This window comes from Macaca fascicularis, chromosome 2 (assembly GCF_037993035.2).
Source record: "Macaca fascicularis isolate 582-1 chromosome 2, T2T-MFA8v1.1".
Classification (NCBI taxonomy): Eukaryota; Metazoa; Chordata; class Mammalia; order Primates; family Cercopithecidae; genus Macaca; species Macaca fascicularis.
The window spans coordinates 20,712,777-20,731,477 of NC_088376.1; the positions used below are offsets into that span (position 1 = coordinate 20,712,777).

The 18,701-nt window shown below is 45.5% G+C and overlaps 1 protein-coding gene across 3 annotated transcripts; it reads left to right on the forward strand.

Annotated features, from left to right (window-relative positions):
• Positions 1 to 5,296: 5,296 nt before the first annotated feature.
• On the forward strand, positions 5,297 to 12,041 carry EOMES (eomesodermin). 3 transcript variants are annotated; one of them, XM_005545583.5, is made up of 6 exons: positions 5,297 to 6,596; positions 7,673 to 7,827; positions 8,519 to 8,640; positions 9,118 to 9,276; positions 9,363 to 9,424; positions 10,196 to 12,041. In XM_005545583.5, the coding sequence occupies exons 1-6, from the start codon at positions 5,716 to 5,718 to the stop codon at positions 10,932 to 10,934; spliced, it is 2,118 nt and encodes a 705-aa protein (XP_005545640.1). In that variant the 5' UTR covers positions 5,297 to 5,715; the 3' UTR covers positions 10,935 to 12,041. The 3 variants fall into 3 exon arrangements, with proteins under 3 accessions (XP_005545640.1, XP_005545641.1, XP_015300502.1); XM_005545584.5 differs by having other exon boundaries at positions 10,253 to 12,041; XM_015445016.3 differs by having other exon boundaries at positions 5,297 to 5,580.
• Positions 12,042 to 18,701: the final 6,660 nt, after the last annotated feature.

Genomic DNA, 18,701 nt, shown 5'->3' on the forward strand with positions numbered 1-18,701 from the left:
TTCCCTCTCACTGTTTCTCACTTGGTTATCTTATGGGCTTACTTATTTTTGCTGAGTAATTCCCCCAACCCAAACTTCCTCTCCCTACTTTTCTCACATAGGGTCTGGATGGGCGATTCCAGCTACTCCTGTCATATTGAAGCCTTGGTCAACAGGATTTGGGTTCTGCCCACCTGTTGTGTAGACATCTTGCTGCACCTGTATCACAGGGGTGCCTTCTGTTGAAACATTAATTTTCATAGACTGTCAACTCTGTTAGTAACATACATTCAGGTAAACATTTCTCCTTGGTGACTTGGTGTTCGCTTCCCTTAACAGCTGTACTACAATTTCAGCACTAACTTTTCTTTTTTTCTATTTTGCTATGGAAGAAGCTTAGCATGAACATACAGACAAAAGCCATGCAACAATGTAAGACCCTTGAGATAGAAAAGGTCTTAAAAAATGATATATTTTAAAGACTGAAAAAGATGAAAATGTCAGGTCTATTAATTTAGAAAGATCTTTGTTTTCTTTTTCTCTTAGGAAAAAAAGTTACTTCAGTCCTTATGGTTATAAAGGCTAAGACCTGACACTGTCCCTAACCTATGTTAGCTGTCCTAGCACACAGATTTAGTAAATCTTCCGATTTAACTGATGAGCACCTACTGTGCTCCAGGCTTTTCAGGGTAGAAAAATGAGCAAGATAGATGGAGCCCCATATAACTTTCATATATAACGTAGCAACAATTAGCTAAACGTTCTCAAAATACACTTTCTTGAGAGTGTTTTACTTTCTTTGCCTAATGTGGCTTTTCTTATTAGTATATATTCCCATATATATGATGACGAAGAAGAAAAAGATGATGACGATGATGATGATGAAACAGCAGCTAAATACAGAAATTCATTAGCAGTTTAAAAAATACTTTCATCAAAAAGGTAAGTCATGATTTTGTGCTATTGCCAAAGATTCTTGATTCAGTCTTTAGGAAAAGATAATTTATCTTGGTAATAAGCAACTATTAGTGTGTTTATCTATTAACTTCCATTTCAGGATTCCTTCACCTCCTCATATTTTAACAGTGAACCACAAAGTGCATTAGCAATATAGATATATAGACTTAGAGCAAAGATAATAGTTTAAATTAGTCATTTTTATTGAAAAAAATACCATGGGTTTAATATAACACTTCACATCACACATTTGCAGCTCTGATTTGGGGTTTTGTTTGTTTGTTTTTGTTTTTGTTTTTTTGTGTAAAGCAATTGGTCAGTGTATTTTAGTGTCATGGTGAAATATAAATTCTAAAAATTCTTATAAAAGTGAATTTTTTGGTGGGAGTATCTTGCTGTTGTCAGCAGAATCAACACTGCTTGTTTTTGCCAAGATGTTTTATCTTATGGGACATTTTCTTTAAAAAAAAAAATGAAACATGAACAACCTAACGGTGATTAAAGCTCCCTCCCTTTTTGGAAAGTACAGCAGAGGTGGCAGATCTGGCCATCAGAGAACAAAGGACCAAAGAGTGAACCTGAGATGGTGAAATAAAATGTAACATCAACAAAGAAAGGACCATAGATAAATAGTAAAAGGACCAACTCACCACAAAAAACCCATTGACGTTTTCCCAGAGTCCAGGCGAAGCGCTGGTGACCGGTTAATGTTGGAATGTTTTCCTAGGGTTAAAAGGAGAACCGGCAGCAAGTCTGCTCAGAATTTACAAAGTGTTTGAATAACATGGACAGTGTTTTGATAACACGTTTTTAGTGGGGGTGAAAATAATAGTATTTATTGGGACATTTATATGGGCCCCCTTGGTTGTGGGGGGTGGGTGGCACATGGGGAGAGGTAAGCCATATATCATTGCACTAATCTATAACTCACCTCTGTAACGTATCCATATGTGTGTAAATGTATTCAATGTATAATAGTCCTGTTCCAACCAAATGCTTCTCAGTTTTGCTTTTAAAAGATCAATGCATGGATAATGGTTACCTTTAAGGGGGAGAAAGAGATAAAGAGGTCATCTGGTCAAGTTGGCAATAACTTTGACCAAGACAGTGGCATGAAGTTGGTATTATTCCTCAGAACAATACAGCGTGAGATCTTTAATATGCTCACACACAGACTTGACCTTGGCTTCCTGGTAGCCTTTAAAGATTCCTGCTTGCTCCATCTCAGGCTGAAAGGTGCAAGATTTGAGTTAATCCAGCCGGTATTTGGGTCTGGGGTTCCAAAGGGTCTCCATGTTTCCTCCCCAATGTTGATGTTTTTGTTCAATGTATTCCAATACACTGTCAGTTGAGCCACATAAAACCAGGCACCTTTCAATAAATGTCTCATTTGGATTTCATGAAGCTTGGGGTGTAATTGAAATCAAACAGCAAACAGGCTGGAAGGTTCTGTTATTTGCCCACCCAATCTAAGGAGGGTGCTGCCTGACATGTTCACTTAAGCCACTGCTTTGGCTTTCTTTTCTATTCCTACTTCTGGAAAGGAGTGCCTGGATTTTAAAGTGTGGCTGGGACACATGAAAATATTTTTTATGTCTCTTCCCCTGGCTATAAGTAATATTGAGCCAGCAAAAGGAAAGCCCATTTCAAGCAGGAAATCACAGACTTGCTCAGCTGTAACTCTCCGGGCATTCTAGACTAGTATATTCTAAATGTAATAATAATAATAATAATAATGTGATTAGCTAATTAACACAGAGGAACCATTAAATGAGACTTTTTTAATCTTCAGCCAGAAAAAAAAGGCCTGTAGCTGAAACAGTGCTTTTCCTTATTTTAAAGAGAATTTGTAACATATACTTACAAATGTAATACAATATGTAATATAATATTATGTACATATTTTCCATGTTCCAAAAATCCTGGGTCCTAGAGTAGTTTTATAGAAACTGAATTTTTATTCTCTTTGAATTTGTCTTTGCTTCTCCAGTAAAATATGTTGAACTTTGGAAAAATAATAGATTTTTTGGGAAAGTGGGTAGATATAAACCAAAATTTCCTGCCCCCAAGAATCAATACAAATTCTAATTATACACATCGTATATATATTTAATAATTAGGTGGTGCTCATACTGAACTCATGCGCTTTCAAAAGCTTGCTCTGGGGCTGGAATAAAATCAGCCCTTTCTGATGTGGCTCGGGGGACAGCTGGCCCGCGTTATTCGCGCCAGAGTGGGTCGGAACGATGCCTGTTGCCTGCGATGGCACTTTGCCACGAGAAGCGCTTCCCTGGCCGCGTCAAAAGCATTTTGAAGGGACACCGAGGCCCGTTTCTTGCTTTGTGAAAGCACAAAACTGTCATGTACCTTTGGCCACCCTAGCTCCAAATAACATGAGATTAGGTCTTACATTAGGGAGATTTCTCATCCGTAGTTTTCGCTTAGACATCTTGCAACTCAGGTTAAGGATAATGTAGAGGATCCCACGAATAGTAATCAGGACCCGCCAGCCCAGGGATAGATAGTCGTCAAAACCGCCCAAGCGGCGCGGCCCCTTTCTTTCCTTGAGCTCCCGTACCCTTCACGGGATCTCCACGTTGACAATCATGAAGTCTTCACAGCGCTATACTATTTGAACAATCAATGTTCGAGACTTCCTTGGGTCAAAATAACACTAAAGCAGGGGAGGAAGGCACGGACAGTGTAGTAACCAAAACAGCCGTGCCAAACACGAACTATACTGATGGGACGAAATGCAGGAAGCGCAGGGCAGAACGCGCTCAATACCAGCTTTCTGGCCACTCTGGCCCAGGACCTACAAGGCCACCGCCCCTGCCCACTAGTCTTAACTTGCCCCCTCCCCTGTGGCTGTGCCTTGACCCTGAAAATCTTCGCGCACTCCTGGGTTTCACCACCACATACACGCCAGCGCGCGAGCGCGCGAACACACACATTAAAAAACACACACACACACACTGTGATAAATGCCCTGGAGAGTCCAAGTGCATTAAGGACCTCGTTCTCGGAGACCCCAGACATGCCGATGTTGGTGCTGCTGTGGTTGGAAAGCTGGGTTGGAAAGCTTCGCGCTGTTCTACACTTGTGTGTGCGCGCTCAGCAATCCTTTGGCCACCTCATCTGTTGTGGGCGAAGAGTTTCCCGTGTGATCGCGTTCGGTTGGGGAAGCAGAGTCCCGACATCTCAGCCGGAAAATGCGCTCCCGGAGCGATTACTGGCGGCGTCTGTAATTGCTTATTAACAGCGAATATTCAGGCTTCTCCTTATCCGCAACGAAACGTGCCCCCCGCTTCTGTAATAATGAAACAATAAAATATGACGGCCCCGCTCTTGACTCTATCTGAGGAAACGCAGCGAAGAAACAAGCAGCTGGAGTTTAATTCAATATCAAACTGATTATTTCACTAATTATTCTACCTTCTGTATTAGCCGCAGAGTAGAGGCTCAGGGAATCCTAACAGCGGGGCTGCTAGGGAACCTTTGTTTCTTGGTGTCAGGCCTAACTGAAGATGGTGGTGAAGGGACGGAATCCGGGATCAGGAAAACTGAGCAGCGTGGATTTTAAGTTGTGGGGAATAAAAGTGATTGTCTCCCCGAAAGCAGGTGTGTTGGCGTGAGTATCAAGTGGGTGTTAGCTCGCTTAGTTTCACTCTTGTCCTGTCCCCAGTACCCTACTCTATCCAAGCTTCTGATTTAGAAGCTGAGGGCTTAGGTCCTAGAGGATGGCAATGTGCTCTGGCCCTCCCCGGAACCCCAAAAGCTTAGCGCGAGTTTCCTCTCTACAAACCTTTCCCACTGGGTAAAAGGATGGGAACAAACAAAAAGTGGCTCCTGTGCGTTGAAGGCCAGGGATTCCGCCTTCGACAAGAGGAAGGTGTGCCTTGAAGTTACAGCTTCCGATGAGGAAAGAGACTTCCTTGGGCCTGTCTCCAACTCGCCCCAGTTTCCCCAGCCTCCGGGACGGGCGCTTCCCTGCAAGCAATCAGCTTGAAGAGGCTTTCTCTGGCCTCTAAAATCTGCTCCAGCCATCTCATTCCTCCAGCAGAGGGCTGAGATGACTAATGTGCCAAGGATGGATACCGCTACGGAGACCCCAAAACTTGTCCCCCTAAATTCCGGCGAAATTACAGACACCAGGATTGATTCTCACAGCGGGACGCAGTCTCAAAAAAAAAAAAATCAGGCTAAAGGAAAAGAAAGTAGCAGGCGACTTGATCCAATTAGTAAATGCCTAATTGAATTAGTGTCACCTCCATCAGCCAATAGGAGGGTCTCCGGGCTGTGAGGCCGCGAAGCCCCTCCCTGGCCGCAAATATATAAAGCAGCTAGTGACAGCCCATAAGTTTCCAAGTGGTCAACTTGACCGATGCTTTGGCAATCGAAAAAGGGCAGAAAGGCGCGGGCTAGTGGGTGGATGGGGACAAAGATCTAAGTCCCCTTCTTCCAGAGTGTGAGTCTGGGAGGAGGGTGGGGGTCCTGAGGAGCAAGAGGTACGAGGAAGGAAAAGGAGAGGGCTTCTGGGTTAGTTTCTACCTTCTGCTTTCCAACTCACGGCGCTTTCCTTCCGGAAAGGACGCTGGATTCAGGGCGCGCCAGTGCGCGCAGTAGCGGCCCGCGAGTCGGCAGGTGGGTAGCCCCGGCGCGGGAGGAAGGGGAAGTTACCTTCCCCTCGGAAGAGGGCGCTGGCTCCCCCATCCTGCCTTTATAATAAGGCCACGGGAGGAGAGGAAGCAGCCAGCTGCCGTCTGCGCTTTGCAAAGCATGCAGTTAGGGGAGCAGCTCTTGGTGAGCTCAGTGAACCTGCCTGGCGCGCACTTCTACCCGCTGGAGAGTGCGCGAGGCGGCAGCGGCGGGAGCGCCGGCCACCTCCCCGGCGCGGCCCCCTCTCCTCAGAAGTTGGACTTAGACAAAGCGTCCAAGAAGTTTTCCGGCAGTCTCTCCTGCGAGGCGGTGAGCGGGGAGCCCGCAGCAGCCAGCGCGGGGGCCCCCGCGGCCATGCTTAGTGACACCGACGCCGGGGACGCATTTGCCAGCGCTGCGGTAGTGGCCAAGCCGGGGCCCCCGGACGGCCGCAAGGGCTCCCCCTGCGGGGAGGAGGAGCTGCCTTCTGCCGCTGCAGCCGCCGCCGCCGCCGCCGCCGCCGCGGCTGCGGCCACTGCGCGCTACTCCATGGACAGCCTGAGCTCCGAGCGCTACTACCTCCCGTCCCCCGGGCCTCAGGGGTCGGAGCTAGCTGCGCCCTGCTCACTCTTCCCGTACCAGGCAGCGGCTGGGGCGCCCCACGGACCTGTGTACCCGGCTCCTAACGGGGCGCGCTACCCCTACGGCTCCATGCTGCCCCCCGGCGGCTTCCCCGCAGCTGTGTGCCCACCCGGGAGGGCGCAGTTCGGCCCAGGAGGCTCGGGCAGTGGCGCGGGCGGCAGCAGCGGCGGGGGCGGCGGCCCGGGCACCTATCAGTACAGCCAGGGGGCTCCGCTCTACGGGCCGTACCCTGGAGCCGCAGCGGCGGGATCTTGCGGAGGACTGGGGGGCCTGGGGGTTCCAGGTTCTAGCTTCCGTGCCCACGTCTACCTGTGCAACCGGCCTCTGTGGCTCAAATTCCACCGCCACCAAACTGAGATGATCATTACGAAACAGGGCAGGTGAGCGCAGCGTGGAGGGGCCCCTGGGTTCGGGGATAAATGAACGTGTGGTCCTGGGGAAGGTCCGGGATGAGGGAGCTAAACCCAGCCGTTCCGCGCCGTGCTGAGAGTTTTTCACCGCGCGCAATAAATCTCCGTAGACACCGCATCTCCAATGCGGTGTCCCTCTCTGTCAGTGCACCGGCGGCTCTTGGCAGGGTGCCGATGTTACGGCTGTACGCCGCTTTTCCCTCCCGTCATCCTCACCTGAACAGACCTGGAGGAGGCGGAAATGGAAATTAGGGCATGTACACAAGCTGGATTCGTTAGATCCTCCTGCTCGGCGGTATGCTGGTGCATGGCTGCAGGCAGGCAAGGAGCCACGGCTAGGGAAGGCTCAAGAGCTGGCCACCTGAGCGCAGTAGATGGGCTCCCGCAGTTTTAGGCGCCAGGGTCTCCACGGGGCGTCTCCAGGAGGTGGGCGTGAGGGCTAGAGCGCCGGCCTCGGAAGCTTGGTCCGAGTAGGTGGTTAGACCTGCCCTGGAGCCAGACCTGGCTCGGGTTCGGTGCGCGAGAAAGTTCTGCTATACATCCAACTGCTAACACTGGCTACTTCTGGGGAAAGGGAGGGATGGGTGTTGAGAGAGGAGCACTCAAAGGGACTTTTAGCCTAAAGTTTAATATATATTTTTAACAAGAATAACCTCATATTGTTCTCTGGTACTTTTTTAAATGGTGCATTTAAAAATTAGTAGTTTTTAACATTCTAGGAGAAAAATTGTAATGAGCGTCTGAAAGGGCCGAGAATATGAGCGTTCAGAAGCATGCGAATTTGGGATATACTAATGTTGGAACAAGTTTTGTGTGTGTGTGTTTTGTTTTGTTTTGTTTGAAAAGAGAGAAAGGTTCCAAGAGTTGCCAACTCAAAAATATTTTACATAGTTTCAGACCACTTGATCTACCAGCCTTCTGTTCATTGCAAACTTTTAGATGTGCTCCCACCCTATCCCAGGTGTCTGGGGAACCCGCCGGGGTCTGGGCCCGTTCTAGGACATCCCAATTTAAATCGATTTTTCTGGTTCTATTCCCTTGCACAGGCGCATGTTTCCTTTCCTGAGCTTCAACATAAACGGACTCAATCCCACCGCCCACTACAATGTGTTCGTAGAGGTGGTGCTGGCGGACCCCAACCACTGGCGATTCCAAGGGGGCAAATGGGTGACCTGCGGCAAAGCCGATAATAACATGCAGGGTGAGCAGAGAAGAAACTCGGTCCTGGTCCCGGGAGGAACGGGCGGGAAGAAATCGGAACCCTCGACTCAGACAACTCACATTTAAATGTAGCACTTTTTTTTCCTTCCATTCTGAGGCCTAGAGGTGTTAGTATGAGTTTCTTTGTGTTGATTGTTTGACAGAGAGGAGAATTTGCTAAGTCAGATTTCTTGTCTGCCAATATATAGATATTTAGAACCTTTAACTAAGACATCACCCCACCCCCCCTCCCTACGTTTAAGAAACTAGTAGTCATAAGCTCTCCAGGTGGGAAGGGCTCCTGGGATTCTAATGTTCACTTGAGAAAGCCCAGCCAAAGTTTTGTTCACCCATAAATGTCCAACTCTCTTCCACTGGATGTTGCCCTTACAGCTTTAGAAGGTCCCAAATTGACCTTCAAGAGTCATCTCCTGTTAGCTCCATTTCTAAATTCTGAAATGCCATTCAGGCGAGTCCCTAGTGCAAGGAAGGCTGGAAGCACAGGGGCCTGGGAGGGATATCCATGTAGTCCTGCTGGTCTCCACTGGCCTCTTTAAGCAACTTTTGCTGGGAGACCAGCTGTAAGTCTAGCTCTTATATCTTGCCCATAGCTAAGAGACATCCCTCCCCTTTCCCCATTTGTAAACAGCCCTATATGCTTGGGTTTTGTGTTTTGTTTCATTTTCTCTTAGGCAACAAAATGTATGTTCACCCAGAGTCTCCTAATACTGGTTCCCACTGGATGAGACAGGAGATATCATTTGGGAAATTAAAACTCACGAATAACAAAGGCGCAAATAACAACAACACCCAGGTAGAGTGACAGAGCAGGAGCGGGTATCTTCTGGCTCTGACTATAAGCCTTTTTTCTAATAAGAGTCCCTACTCTTTTCACTGTATTTATAATATTTGCATTTGTGACCTGTTTGCTCGCCCATTTCTAAACCTTTTTGTTCTTTTGACCTTTCTCATCTTCACTTTCTTATTGGATTCAATAACAGTGAGTTGACTATTAAGAACAGAAATACCGAAGTATTTGGGGAATTTAGGAAACCAAGAGGAAAGCATATCTATCAAAACCACATACCCAGCTATGTTTTAAATTTCAAAAACAAAAACAAAAAAAGTAGGGGGGGTAATAATGAAACCTTTAAAGTTGCGATAAACAAAGCTGTTAGTGCGAAGCGTTTAGAAGTCCCATGCCAAAATACATAATTTGTCAAAATCTAATTTTGTTGACCCACTGAGAGATTTTTTAGATTTAGCAACTTTTTTTCTGTACTCTTTCCAGATGATAGTCTTACAGTCCTTACACAAATACCAACCCCGACTGCATATTGTTGAAGTTACAGAGGATGGCGTAGAGGACTTGAATGAGCCCTCAAAGACCCAGACCTTTACCTTCTCAGAAACGCAATTCATTGCAGTGACTGCCTACCAAAACACCGACGTGAGTGTCCCAAACATCTCAAGAATCTCTAAAGCTAAGGTCCAGCATGATAAAGCACTCAATGACTGTTTTTCTCCCCTATCTAGATTACTCAACTAAAGATTGATCATAACCCCTTTGCAAAAGGCTTCAGAGACAACTACGATTCGTAAGTACAGCTTTTATCCGCACTTGCATGATCATCTCTGAACAGGACATACATCAACAGGCACTTTGCTGAGAATATATTTTAGGAAGAGCTTTGACCTTTGGGATTTTTACATATTTTTATTTTCCCAATTTTTTTTCCTTTACTAATCTTGCTTTAGAATTTTCTCAGAAGGATTGTGTTAATTTCTGAAGAAATGTTAAGGACTTAAAAATGAAGAGTTTTTTTTAGCATTTGAGTGAAGACTTGAAATTTTAACAATCTGCATTTATATACCTTTCTTTTCATTTGATCCACTTTTTCATCCTCCCAAGAGGAGATATTATTACTCTCTCCCAGCCCCACTTTTTTTTTTAACATAAGAAAAAACTGAAACTAAGAGAATGTAATTTCACAACATGAAACAGCAAGGCCCTGCTGTTTTTAAAATCTGAGTTTTCTACCACCACAGCCAGTGTTTTTTCCATCACATTGACAAAGAAGGTTTGATCTGAGTTTTTCATGTTCTAGGACTAGTAAAGGTAGATTTTCTGTAGTTTAAATACTTGATGCCTAGGGGGAAACTTTTTCTTACATGGTGGGAAATTTTTCCCAGTAAGCCAAGCATCCAGGTAAATGACCACTGCATCTCCTGCCTCTGTCCTTTTAGCCCAACAGACCAGCACTTTCAGTACAGATAACCAACGCAAGCCTTTTTCATTTCTGGGAGGTGGTTTGTTTGGGGACAACATTAGGGTTTTTTTTTTTTAAGTGTTTCTCTTTATATTGTAGCATGTACACCGCTTCAGAAAATGACAGGTTAACTCCATCTCCCACGGATTCTCCTAGATCCCATCAGATTGTCCCTGGAGGTCGGTACGGCGTTCAGTCCTTCTTCCCGGAGCCCTTTGTCAACACTTTACCTCAAGCCCGCTATTATAATGGCGAGAGAACCGTGCCACAGACCAACGGCCTCCTTTCACCCCAACAGAGCGAAGAGGTGGCCAACCCTCCCCAGCGGTGGCTTGTCACTCCTGTCCAACAACCTGGGACCAACAAACTAGACATCAGTTCCTATGAATCTGAATATACTTCTAGCACATTGCTCCCATATGGCATTAAATCCTTGCCCCTTCAGACATCCCATGCCCTGGGGTATTACCCCGACCCAACCTTTCCTGCAATGGCAGGGTGGGGAGGTCGAGGTTCTTACCAGAGGAAGATGGCAGCTGGACTACCATGGACCTCCAGAACAAGCCCCACTGTGTTCTCTGAAGATCAGCTCTCCAAGGAGAAAGTGAAAGAGGAAATTGGCTCTTCTTGGATAGAGACACCCCCTTCCATCAAATCTCTAGATTCCAATGATTCAGGAGTATACACCAGTGCTTGTAAGCGAAGGCGGCTGTCTCCTAGCAACTCCAGTAATGAAAATTCACCCTCCATAAAGTGTGAGGACATTAATGCTGAAGAATATAGTAAAGACACCTCAAAAGGCATGGGAGGGTATTATGCTTTTTACACAACACCCTAAAGAGTTATTTTAACCTCAAAAATTAGCTAACTTTTTGCAGATGGACTTGGTGGTGTTTTTTGTTGTCTTTGCCTAGGTTGCCAAAAAGATGTTTGCCTTCCACCTTGATGCATCCTGTTTTGTGCAATTCTCTAAAAGAAGGTGCCAAAGCTTTTTGATTGCTGCAGGTAACTGAAACAAACCTAGCATTTAAAAAAAATAAGATTAATGGAAGACTTTAAGGTATTTTAAAATACAAAGGGTATCCAAGGTTCTGTATTTATTTATTGGAGAGACACTAACCATTCAAAGAAGCAGGCTGTGAATATTGAGTGCCCAGTGCTATCAAATTAGTTAAAACCTTTGATTCTCATTTCTATTTGTAAATTCTTAAGCAAATAGAAGCCGAGTGTTAAGGTGTTTTGCTTCTGAAAGAGGGCTGGGCCTTCAGTTTCAGCAGGAGACGTTTTGCTGTTACATTCTGCCAGGGGCAAAAGATATTAGGCCCAGGAGTCAAGAAAAGCTTTTGTGAAAGTGATGGTTTCACCTGACTTTGATTCCTTAACCCCCGGCTTTTGGAACAAGCCATGTTTGTCCTAGTCCAGGACTGCCTCACTTGAGACTTGCTAGGCCTCTGCTGTGTGCTGGGGTGGCCAGTAGGACTCCGGAGGGAGAAAGGGAAGGAGTCACCAAAAAAAATAAAAGAGAGAATTTAAAAGTGTACAGTTGTGTGTTTAGATACACTGTAGAATAATGTGGTATATATTGTACAAATAGTCTACATAGATGTCTGGGGTAATGTAAAACTGGTGCTTTGGCTTTGTAAAGAATTTGCAAATCACTTGACAGCTGCAGGGGCAAGGGGAGAGTTTCATCATCCCCATGATATTTGGGAATATTCTGTTTACTTCTTAGATAGTTAAGAATGTATTCAGCTACTCTGTACTAACTTGAACCATGTTTAAGGAAAACTCCTATTTCATCCTCTTCTTGTGCCATCCCCTCTCCCTAACTTGGTAATGTGAAGAAACTAAAACCTGATACCGCAGCTCCTATAGGCTTTTTAGAGATCTTGGATTTTTATGTACAGTCTTAGTCATTTTTAATAAATGTGGTTCAATAAGGGAACGGGCATAGCTCTGTCTTCTGTACTGCTGGGGTTTTCATCTTTGTGTTAAAGATCTCATTTTGCTTCCTCCATCGTTTTCAGCTTTAACACGGCCTCACCCATCCCCTACCTCCATGGAAGGCTCTAGAATCTCTAACTGGATACTGTAGTCATGCGGGGGTGGGGATGTTTTGTTTATCTTCTTTTTTCCTTGAAATGGAATGGGGCTATTTCCTCACCCCACTGGGAAGTCTGGACAATGGGTGTTGGCGGGGCGGGGGTGGGGGGGAAGGCCAGGGGGAGCGGGGGAGGGAGTATTGCTGCTGATTGCCCACAGCAGACTTAACCAAGCCTCGAAAACCTCCGCTCCTGGTTCTTGGAGACCAGGCTCTGTCAGGGCACCTGGCCACTTAGTTCTCTGGGCGTTTATCTAGGCTTACTTGGGGCCACCCATCCTTAGGCCCAAGTAGGCTCCCTGGGAACCCCCGTGACCCTTTGAGCGCCCACCAGTTCCGGGTCCGTGGGGCGCGGCGGCGCGGGGGGCTGCACACAGCTCTGCGCCCACCTGCGGCTTTCTTCTGAACCCAGACACTGCGCACCCGCCGCCGCGGGCTGCCGGCCTCGGTAGCTGCAGTCAAACTCCGCCCGGACTCGGACTGAGGCGCAGGCTAGGGACGGGCGTGGCACTTACAAAGGAGGATTCCAGTCGTTCCGCGCACCGCTGCTCTGCAAACAGTGACCTTGGAGCAGTTCACCTTACGCTTAGTTCCGTTTATTTGGCACACGCTCCACGGGAAGACGAAGGACAGCCCATTCCCTGACTGAACCCTGGGCGGTCCAAAGAGTCAAACCAAGGAGTGGGGTGGAGGGTCTCCTTTGTCCCCCACCCCACGCCAGACGTCCCGCCAGGCTTATCTGCAGACGGCTTCAGGCCCAGATTGCAAAACTTCCAGCCCCTTCCTGGACCCTCCCGGGGTAAAGGTCTGGCTGGGAGGGTCATTCTGCTAACTGCGTAGCGCGGAAATGCAGCTGCTAAGAGGATTAGCTGCTGGGAGGCGAGCAATCAGCCGGGACCTCCTCCCCTTCTGCGCCCAATTAAGACCGCCAGGGCCTTGTACCTCGATTGTCCTGTCTCCCTTCCCCTCCATTCCTCTGGGGCCCGAGTTCTTCCCGCGCCATCCGTGACCTTGGGGGCTCCAACTCCTGCTCCGCGTTTCCGAACGGCCTGCTCAAAACACTTTGGCAAAGGCGCCCCGAACTTTACCAGGGAGCCAGGGACAAAAGCATTGAAGATGTGCTTTTTAATATATATGTATTGTGGATGACAGCTTTAGATTCCGGAAGGGAGACTCATAGCCCGCCTATCCTGGTCAGCGCCTTCCCTCCACCCCCAACAGCTCCTTACATCTGCATCCAGCCACCGAATATTGGGAGATGCGATGGAATTTCAAAAACAGTGTTCTCCTATTTCTGCCCTCTAGAAAGCCCCAAAGTGCTAATCACTGCCGGCATAAAGCAGATTCTGGCCCTAGTCTATTTCGGGTCCTGTATATTTTTGCACCGTACAGTAAAAAGAACCTGGTACTTGTGAAAAGTCCCTCACAGTGTTTAATAGAAACGTAAGTGGCTGAGTGGCCCCAATTAACACCTTGTGATAAGGCATTCCTAAGATGGAGTGTCAGACACCAAATTGTGAAGAGATGTATCTAATTAATCCTCCTAGGATGACACCGATAAACAAGCCTCTATTTAAATAAAGATCAAGGGCTCGGCGCCCGGTTTGTTTACATTCTCCGCCAGGGTCCCCGCGTATGCGCCGGTGCAGGCGGTGTTCCCTGCGCTGGGAGGAGATACTAGCTTGGGGGTCTGCTGGCTCGTCCTGGTTCACATCTCCGTTCTTGCCCCAAACAAACAAAAAACCACAATGAAATCAATAAATTGCAATGAAACAGGAAAAAGCAGAGCAAAGAGGACCTGACTCGGACTTGGAAATATTGTTATTTGCCATTTTCCACTGGTGTTCTTTCCATCACTAAACGCTTTTTGGTTGTTGGTTTGCGAGGGAAAAAAGGAAGAAGGGGGAAAAGCAGCCCACATGTAGCCTCTGGAATTCTTTTCTGCTCTGGGGAGAATTCCGAGCAGGACCTTCCTCCGGTCCCCAGCCCGCCCCGGCACGAGTTCGCTCTGGGTGGTTCCAGAATTCCCCCTCCTGGGTGTAGAAGCTGGGAATTGTTGGGATGTAGAGCAGCTATCCTGGGGGTGGAGCGGGGAGCCGCAGACGTCTGGAAGGGAAACTGGGAAAGGCGGGAAGAGTCAGAAAGAACTTGGGAGGAGGGGAAGCTGCAGATTAGCGCGCCATATTTTCAGCCCATGTTTGGGCCCGGATTTGGAGCCGGTTTCAAGTCTGCAGCAACGTATCTTCCAAACCCTCAATGGAGAATTTCGAGGCTCCAAATCTGTTTTTGGTCCGGGTTTCCCTTTTTACAGCCGTCTTTGATTGGCTTTAAACCTAGGTGAAAGCAGACTCACCGTCTTCCCTCACTGCATTCTCTTCTTTCCGAATTAAACCTGCGGAGGGGGAGGAATGTAATTTTTTAAATCTCTGCGGGTGTCATCGAAACGCTCTGGAATAAAAACTCCCGCATGCCCTTTGATTTTTATCGACATTCAGCTACCAGTAGGAACAAAAATTTAAATATTTCCTTTCCCATTCGCCTGGACACTGTGTCGCTTCTCTTTCCGGCTCGCGCCGCGGTGTCTTCTACCCGGCTACACAGCGACTCCAAAAGTTTAGCTTTCATCCCGCGGAGATTTCGAAAGCTCTGGAAGGCTGTCTTTAAAAGGGAATTTGGAAAAATCTGTTGCTGAGCAAGATTGAGTCCCATTCTATAAAATACCCATCACCCCACCGTTATTCCTCAAGTTTACACTTTCAAATATGCGAACCCCGAAGGTCCAGCCCAGGAGTCAGCCAATCCCAGGACCCGGTCCACCGGCGCGTGTCTTGAAAAGAATGTCGGAGGTCAGACTCCCTCCTGCCGCTTGCAGAGGCCTCGGCTCAGCGCACACATCTGGGGTTCTCAGGGCTTCCCGCGCGCCCGAACCCTACGAGCGCTGGATTTTCTTCCGGGTGCAGGAGCTAAGCGATTCTTGGACAGCCTGAAGTTATAGGCACCTTTTTTTTTTCTTTCCCCCTCACCCCCAACAAGACGATAGGACTCCGGCCTTGCTGGTCATCGAATTTTTCCTTATTACGGCTTAAATGAAAAAGAAAACACGACGTGGCCGAGCGCGCACACACACATCCACCCACTTCTTCAACGCTGGGAGTCCTCCGTGTGTCGCCGAGGGCTCGTATGGAGTTCGCCAAGGGAAGGATTCAGCTGCCCAAATGCTAACCAGGCCCTCAGCAATGGTCCCTAAAGTGCCCCCGCGTCACATGGATCTCTGACCGCCGCCGAACCTGTATTTGTTTCATCCACTAAGTCTTACCAATTTATGCATTTATGCACAGCAGGGCTTGCACAGTGACTTTTGTAACTTTGAGTTCTACCCAGGTTTCCCCACACAGTTGGCGTGGAGGAGGACCCCACGCCTTGCCCTTGGCCACCAGGTACCGCAGCAGTTTCCGCGCGGGGCTGCAGGCTCGTCTCTTTTCCGGGCCGCGGGCAGCCTTCGCCATCTGGTGGCCGTGGAGAGTAAGGATCTCCCCAGCCGAAGAGGGGTCCTCCACGCTTAAAGCCGCTTTGTCAGGTCCTGAACGGTTCTGCCAAAAAAAAAAAAAGATATTTCATATATATATAATTTATATTTATATGTTTATATATAAACAAATATATATTTATATATAAATATATATTTTATATATTATATATTTATTTATATATAAATATATTTTATATATAAATATATTATATTTATATATTTATATATTTTATTTATATATTTTATATGAATATATTTTTATTTATATAGTTATATATATAAAACTGTCATGTTATTATCTCACCTACAAAATCAACAATCATTTCTGAATATCAGGAAATATACAGGTATGTTTTTCTGGTTGTCTCATAAAGTTGTTTTTGTTTTTCTTTTTGTTTGCTTGTTCCTTACAGTTGTTTGTTTTAATCAGGATCCAAACAGATCCCACACATGTGATTGATGTATCACTTAATTCTCTTATCTAGAACTCTCCCCTCTCAACTTTTTTATTTTTCCTTGCAATTTATTGAAGAAATTGGGGCATTTGTTCTGTCTAGTTTTCCAGGTTCTGGATTGCAGTTCTGTGGTGTTAACATAGTCCTCTGATTCTTGTTTTTCCAACAAAGTGGCGTTTTGTTCATCTGATCCAGATTCCACTTTTTTTAGTAATAATATTTTATAGGTGGTAATATTCCATGAGGAGGCTCATCATGTTGAGTTGTCTCTTTTGGGGGCATGTCATTGTACACTGATGACTGTCAGCTAGACCCATTATTTCATTAAGGGGTTGGCAAAGGAGGTAAATTCCAGTACAGCCATTATTATCAATTACATATACATGAGAAAATTTTACTCAATGACACTTTGAATGTGACATTAAACAGAGTAAGCCAAAAAGCCAAGATCTTTGCTCTTTATATATCATCACAGGAAAACAGAGAGGCCTTCTGGGGAACATGGGACACAGAAATCTAAGTGTAAAATAGAAAAAATGCATAAATTGGTAAGACTTAGTGGATGAAACATATTTATTAAAACAGTCTAATATGCCCCAAATTGCTAAGAAATCACATTAAACCAATGCATAACAGTGATAAAGTAGGTTTCCATCTGCTTTTCTACTCCCAGGGCAAATTATCAATTTCCTAATCCCTTTAAAAATGTATTTCAATAACTCATAAGGAGGAGCATCATATGGAAATCATAAGTGCTAAAAAAAAAAAGGACTATTAAATAATTTGGTTGTTAAGCGGGGAGGGGAGTGATTTCATTTATGACAAGAGAAGCGGTTTCTTACCACTTCGTTTGGAAAGGATTGAGGGAGGAATCTGAGGGAGAGAAAGGTGTGGGAAAAGTCCAAGTTGCTATCCACAATTCACAGCCTAGAACTTCTAGAACCGGAATGGAGTTGATTACTGAGAGAGACCATCGCGGAAATTCAAAGAATAACAAGGGTAGATTTGAACATGTAGATACCATTGCCACCATCTTGTTCCCTTCCTCGTCCCAGACACTAAATTGTAGACTATTCCACAAACCTTCAGGCAATCAGAATGTTTCCTGCAATGGTCTTAGATTGCCACCATTTCTTCTTGAAATGACTCAATATTAATGTCATAAGTATATAGCCTTCTCTTGACTAGAACTTCTTCCTAAATCCCTAAATCAGTCATCATTCCTTGAGTCACTGAATTGGAGAGCTGGGAGGCACCTTAGAGACTGCTCTAGTTCTATAAACCCCACTATACAGAGGCAAGAACCAAGTATCACTATGGTTTTGTGGTTTGCCAAGCCCCTTGAGGAACTCATTGATTTGGCAGTGTATCATGGGTTAGACCCTATACTTTGGACATACAATATTTCAGAGGCTTGGGAAATATGTTTAGTCATGAAAACATTAAATTTGAAAAGATAGTTTTTATTATTGTTTATGTTTTTCAGAGGATGAACAATATTTGAAATTCAAATGTATCCATGATTAATTTTTCTTCTTTTTCTTCTTCCTCTTCTTTTATTTTCTTTCTTTCTTTCTTTTTTTTTTTTTTTTTTTTGAGACCGTGTTTCAGGTGCAATCATAGCTTACTGCAGCCTCAAAGTTGTAGGCTCAAGCAATCCTTCTACCACAGCCTCTCGAGTAGCTAGAACTACAGGTGCACACCACTATACCTGGCTAATTTAAAAAAAAAAAATTGTAGAGATAGGTTCTCACTATGTTGCCCAGGTTAATCTTGCAATTCAGGGCTCAAAATCCTTCCACTTCAGCCTCCCACTTTAGCCTCCCAAAGCACTGAAATTATAGGCATGAGCCACCACACTCAGCCTTTTCTTAAGCCTATCATGGAGTGGTGCCTTCTTCATTGCACACTTTGGCCTATATAGCTTTGGGGTAGTGAATCCACAGAATATATGTTCTTCACCCTACATATTTGCAGGTTTTCTTAATCTTGGCAGGACAGTTTTGTCTTTATCTTACAGATCTAAAACCCAAGAATGATCTTTGGCATTTTACTTCTTTCAGGATTCAAGTTCCTCTGCTGAAAAGACGATTGTTGATAAAATTAACCAACAGTCTGTGCTCATCACTAAATATTTAGAAGACCACAGACACAGACTACATAGCTGTTATAGAAGAGCACAGAGAAGCATGGGTTGAATTAGTGTGCAAAAATGTGTATATATGCTTGTATGTGGGAGTGTGTATTTGTTCCCCAGGGCTAATAACTGTAAGCTGAGATTACAGAGTGCAGAAGACAACTGGGAAAAAATGGTTAAGGTGGTATCTGATATTTCCATTAGGTACTCTTCTGTTCAGAGCTGTCAAAACAGATTCTGTGAATTGACTAGACTACGGAAGGTGATCCTAATGACATTGATGAAACACATATCTGAAAAACAGAATTTAAATAGAAGAGAGTCTCTAGAAATACAACTAAATCTTAATCTGGAGATACATGTCTCAAAATAACTCTCTCCCA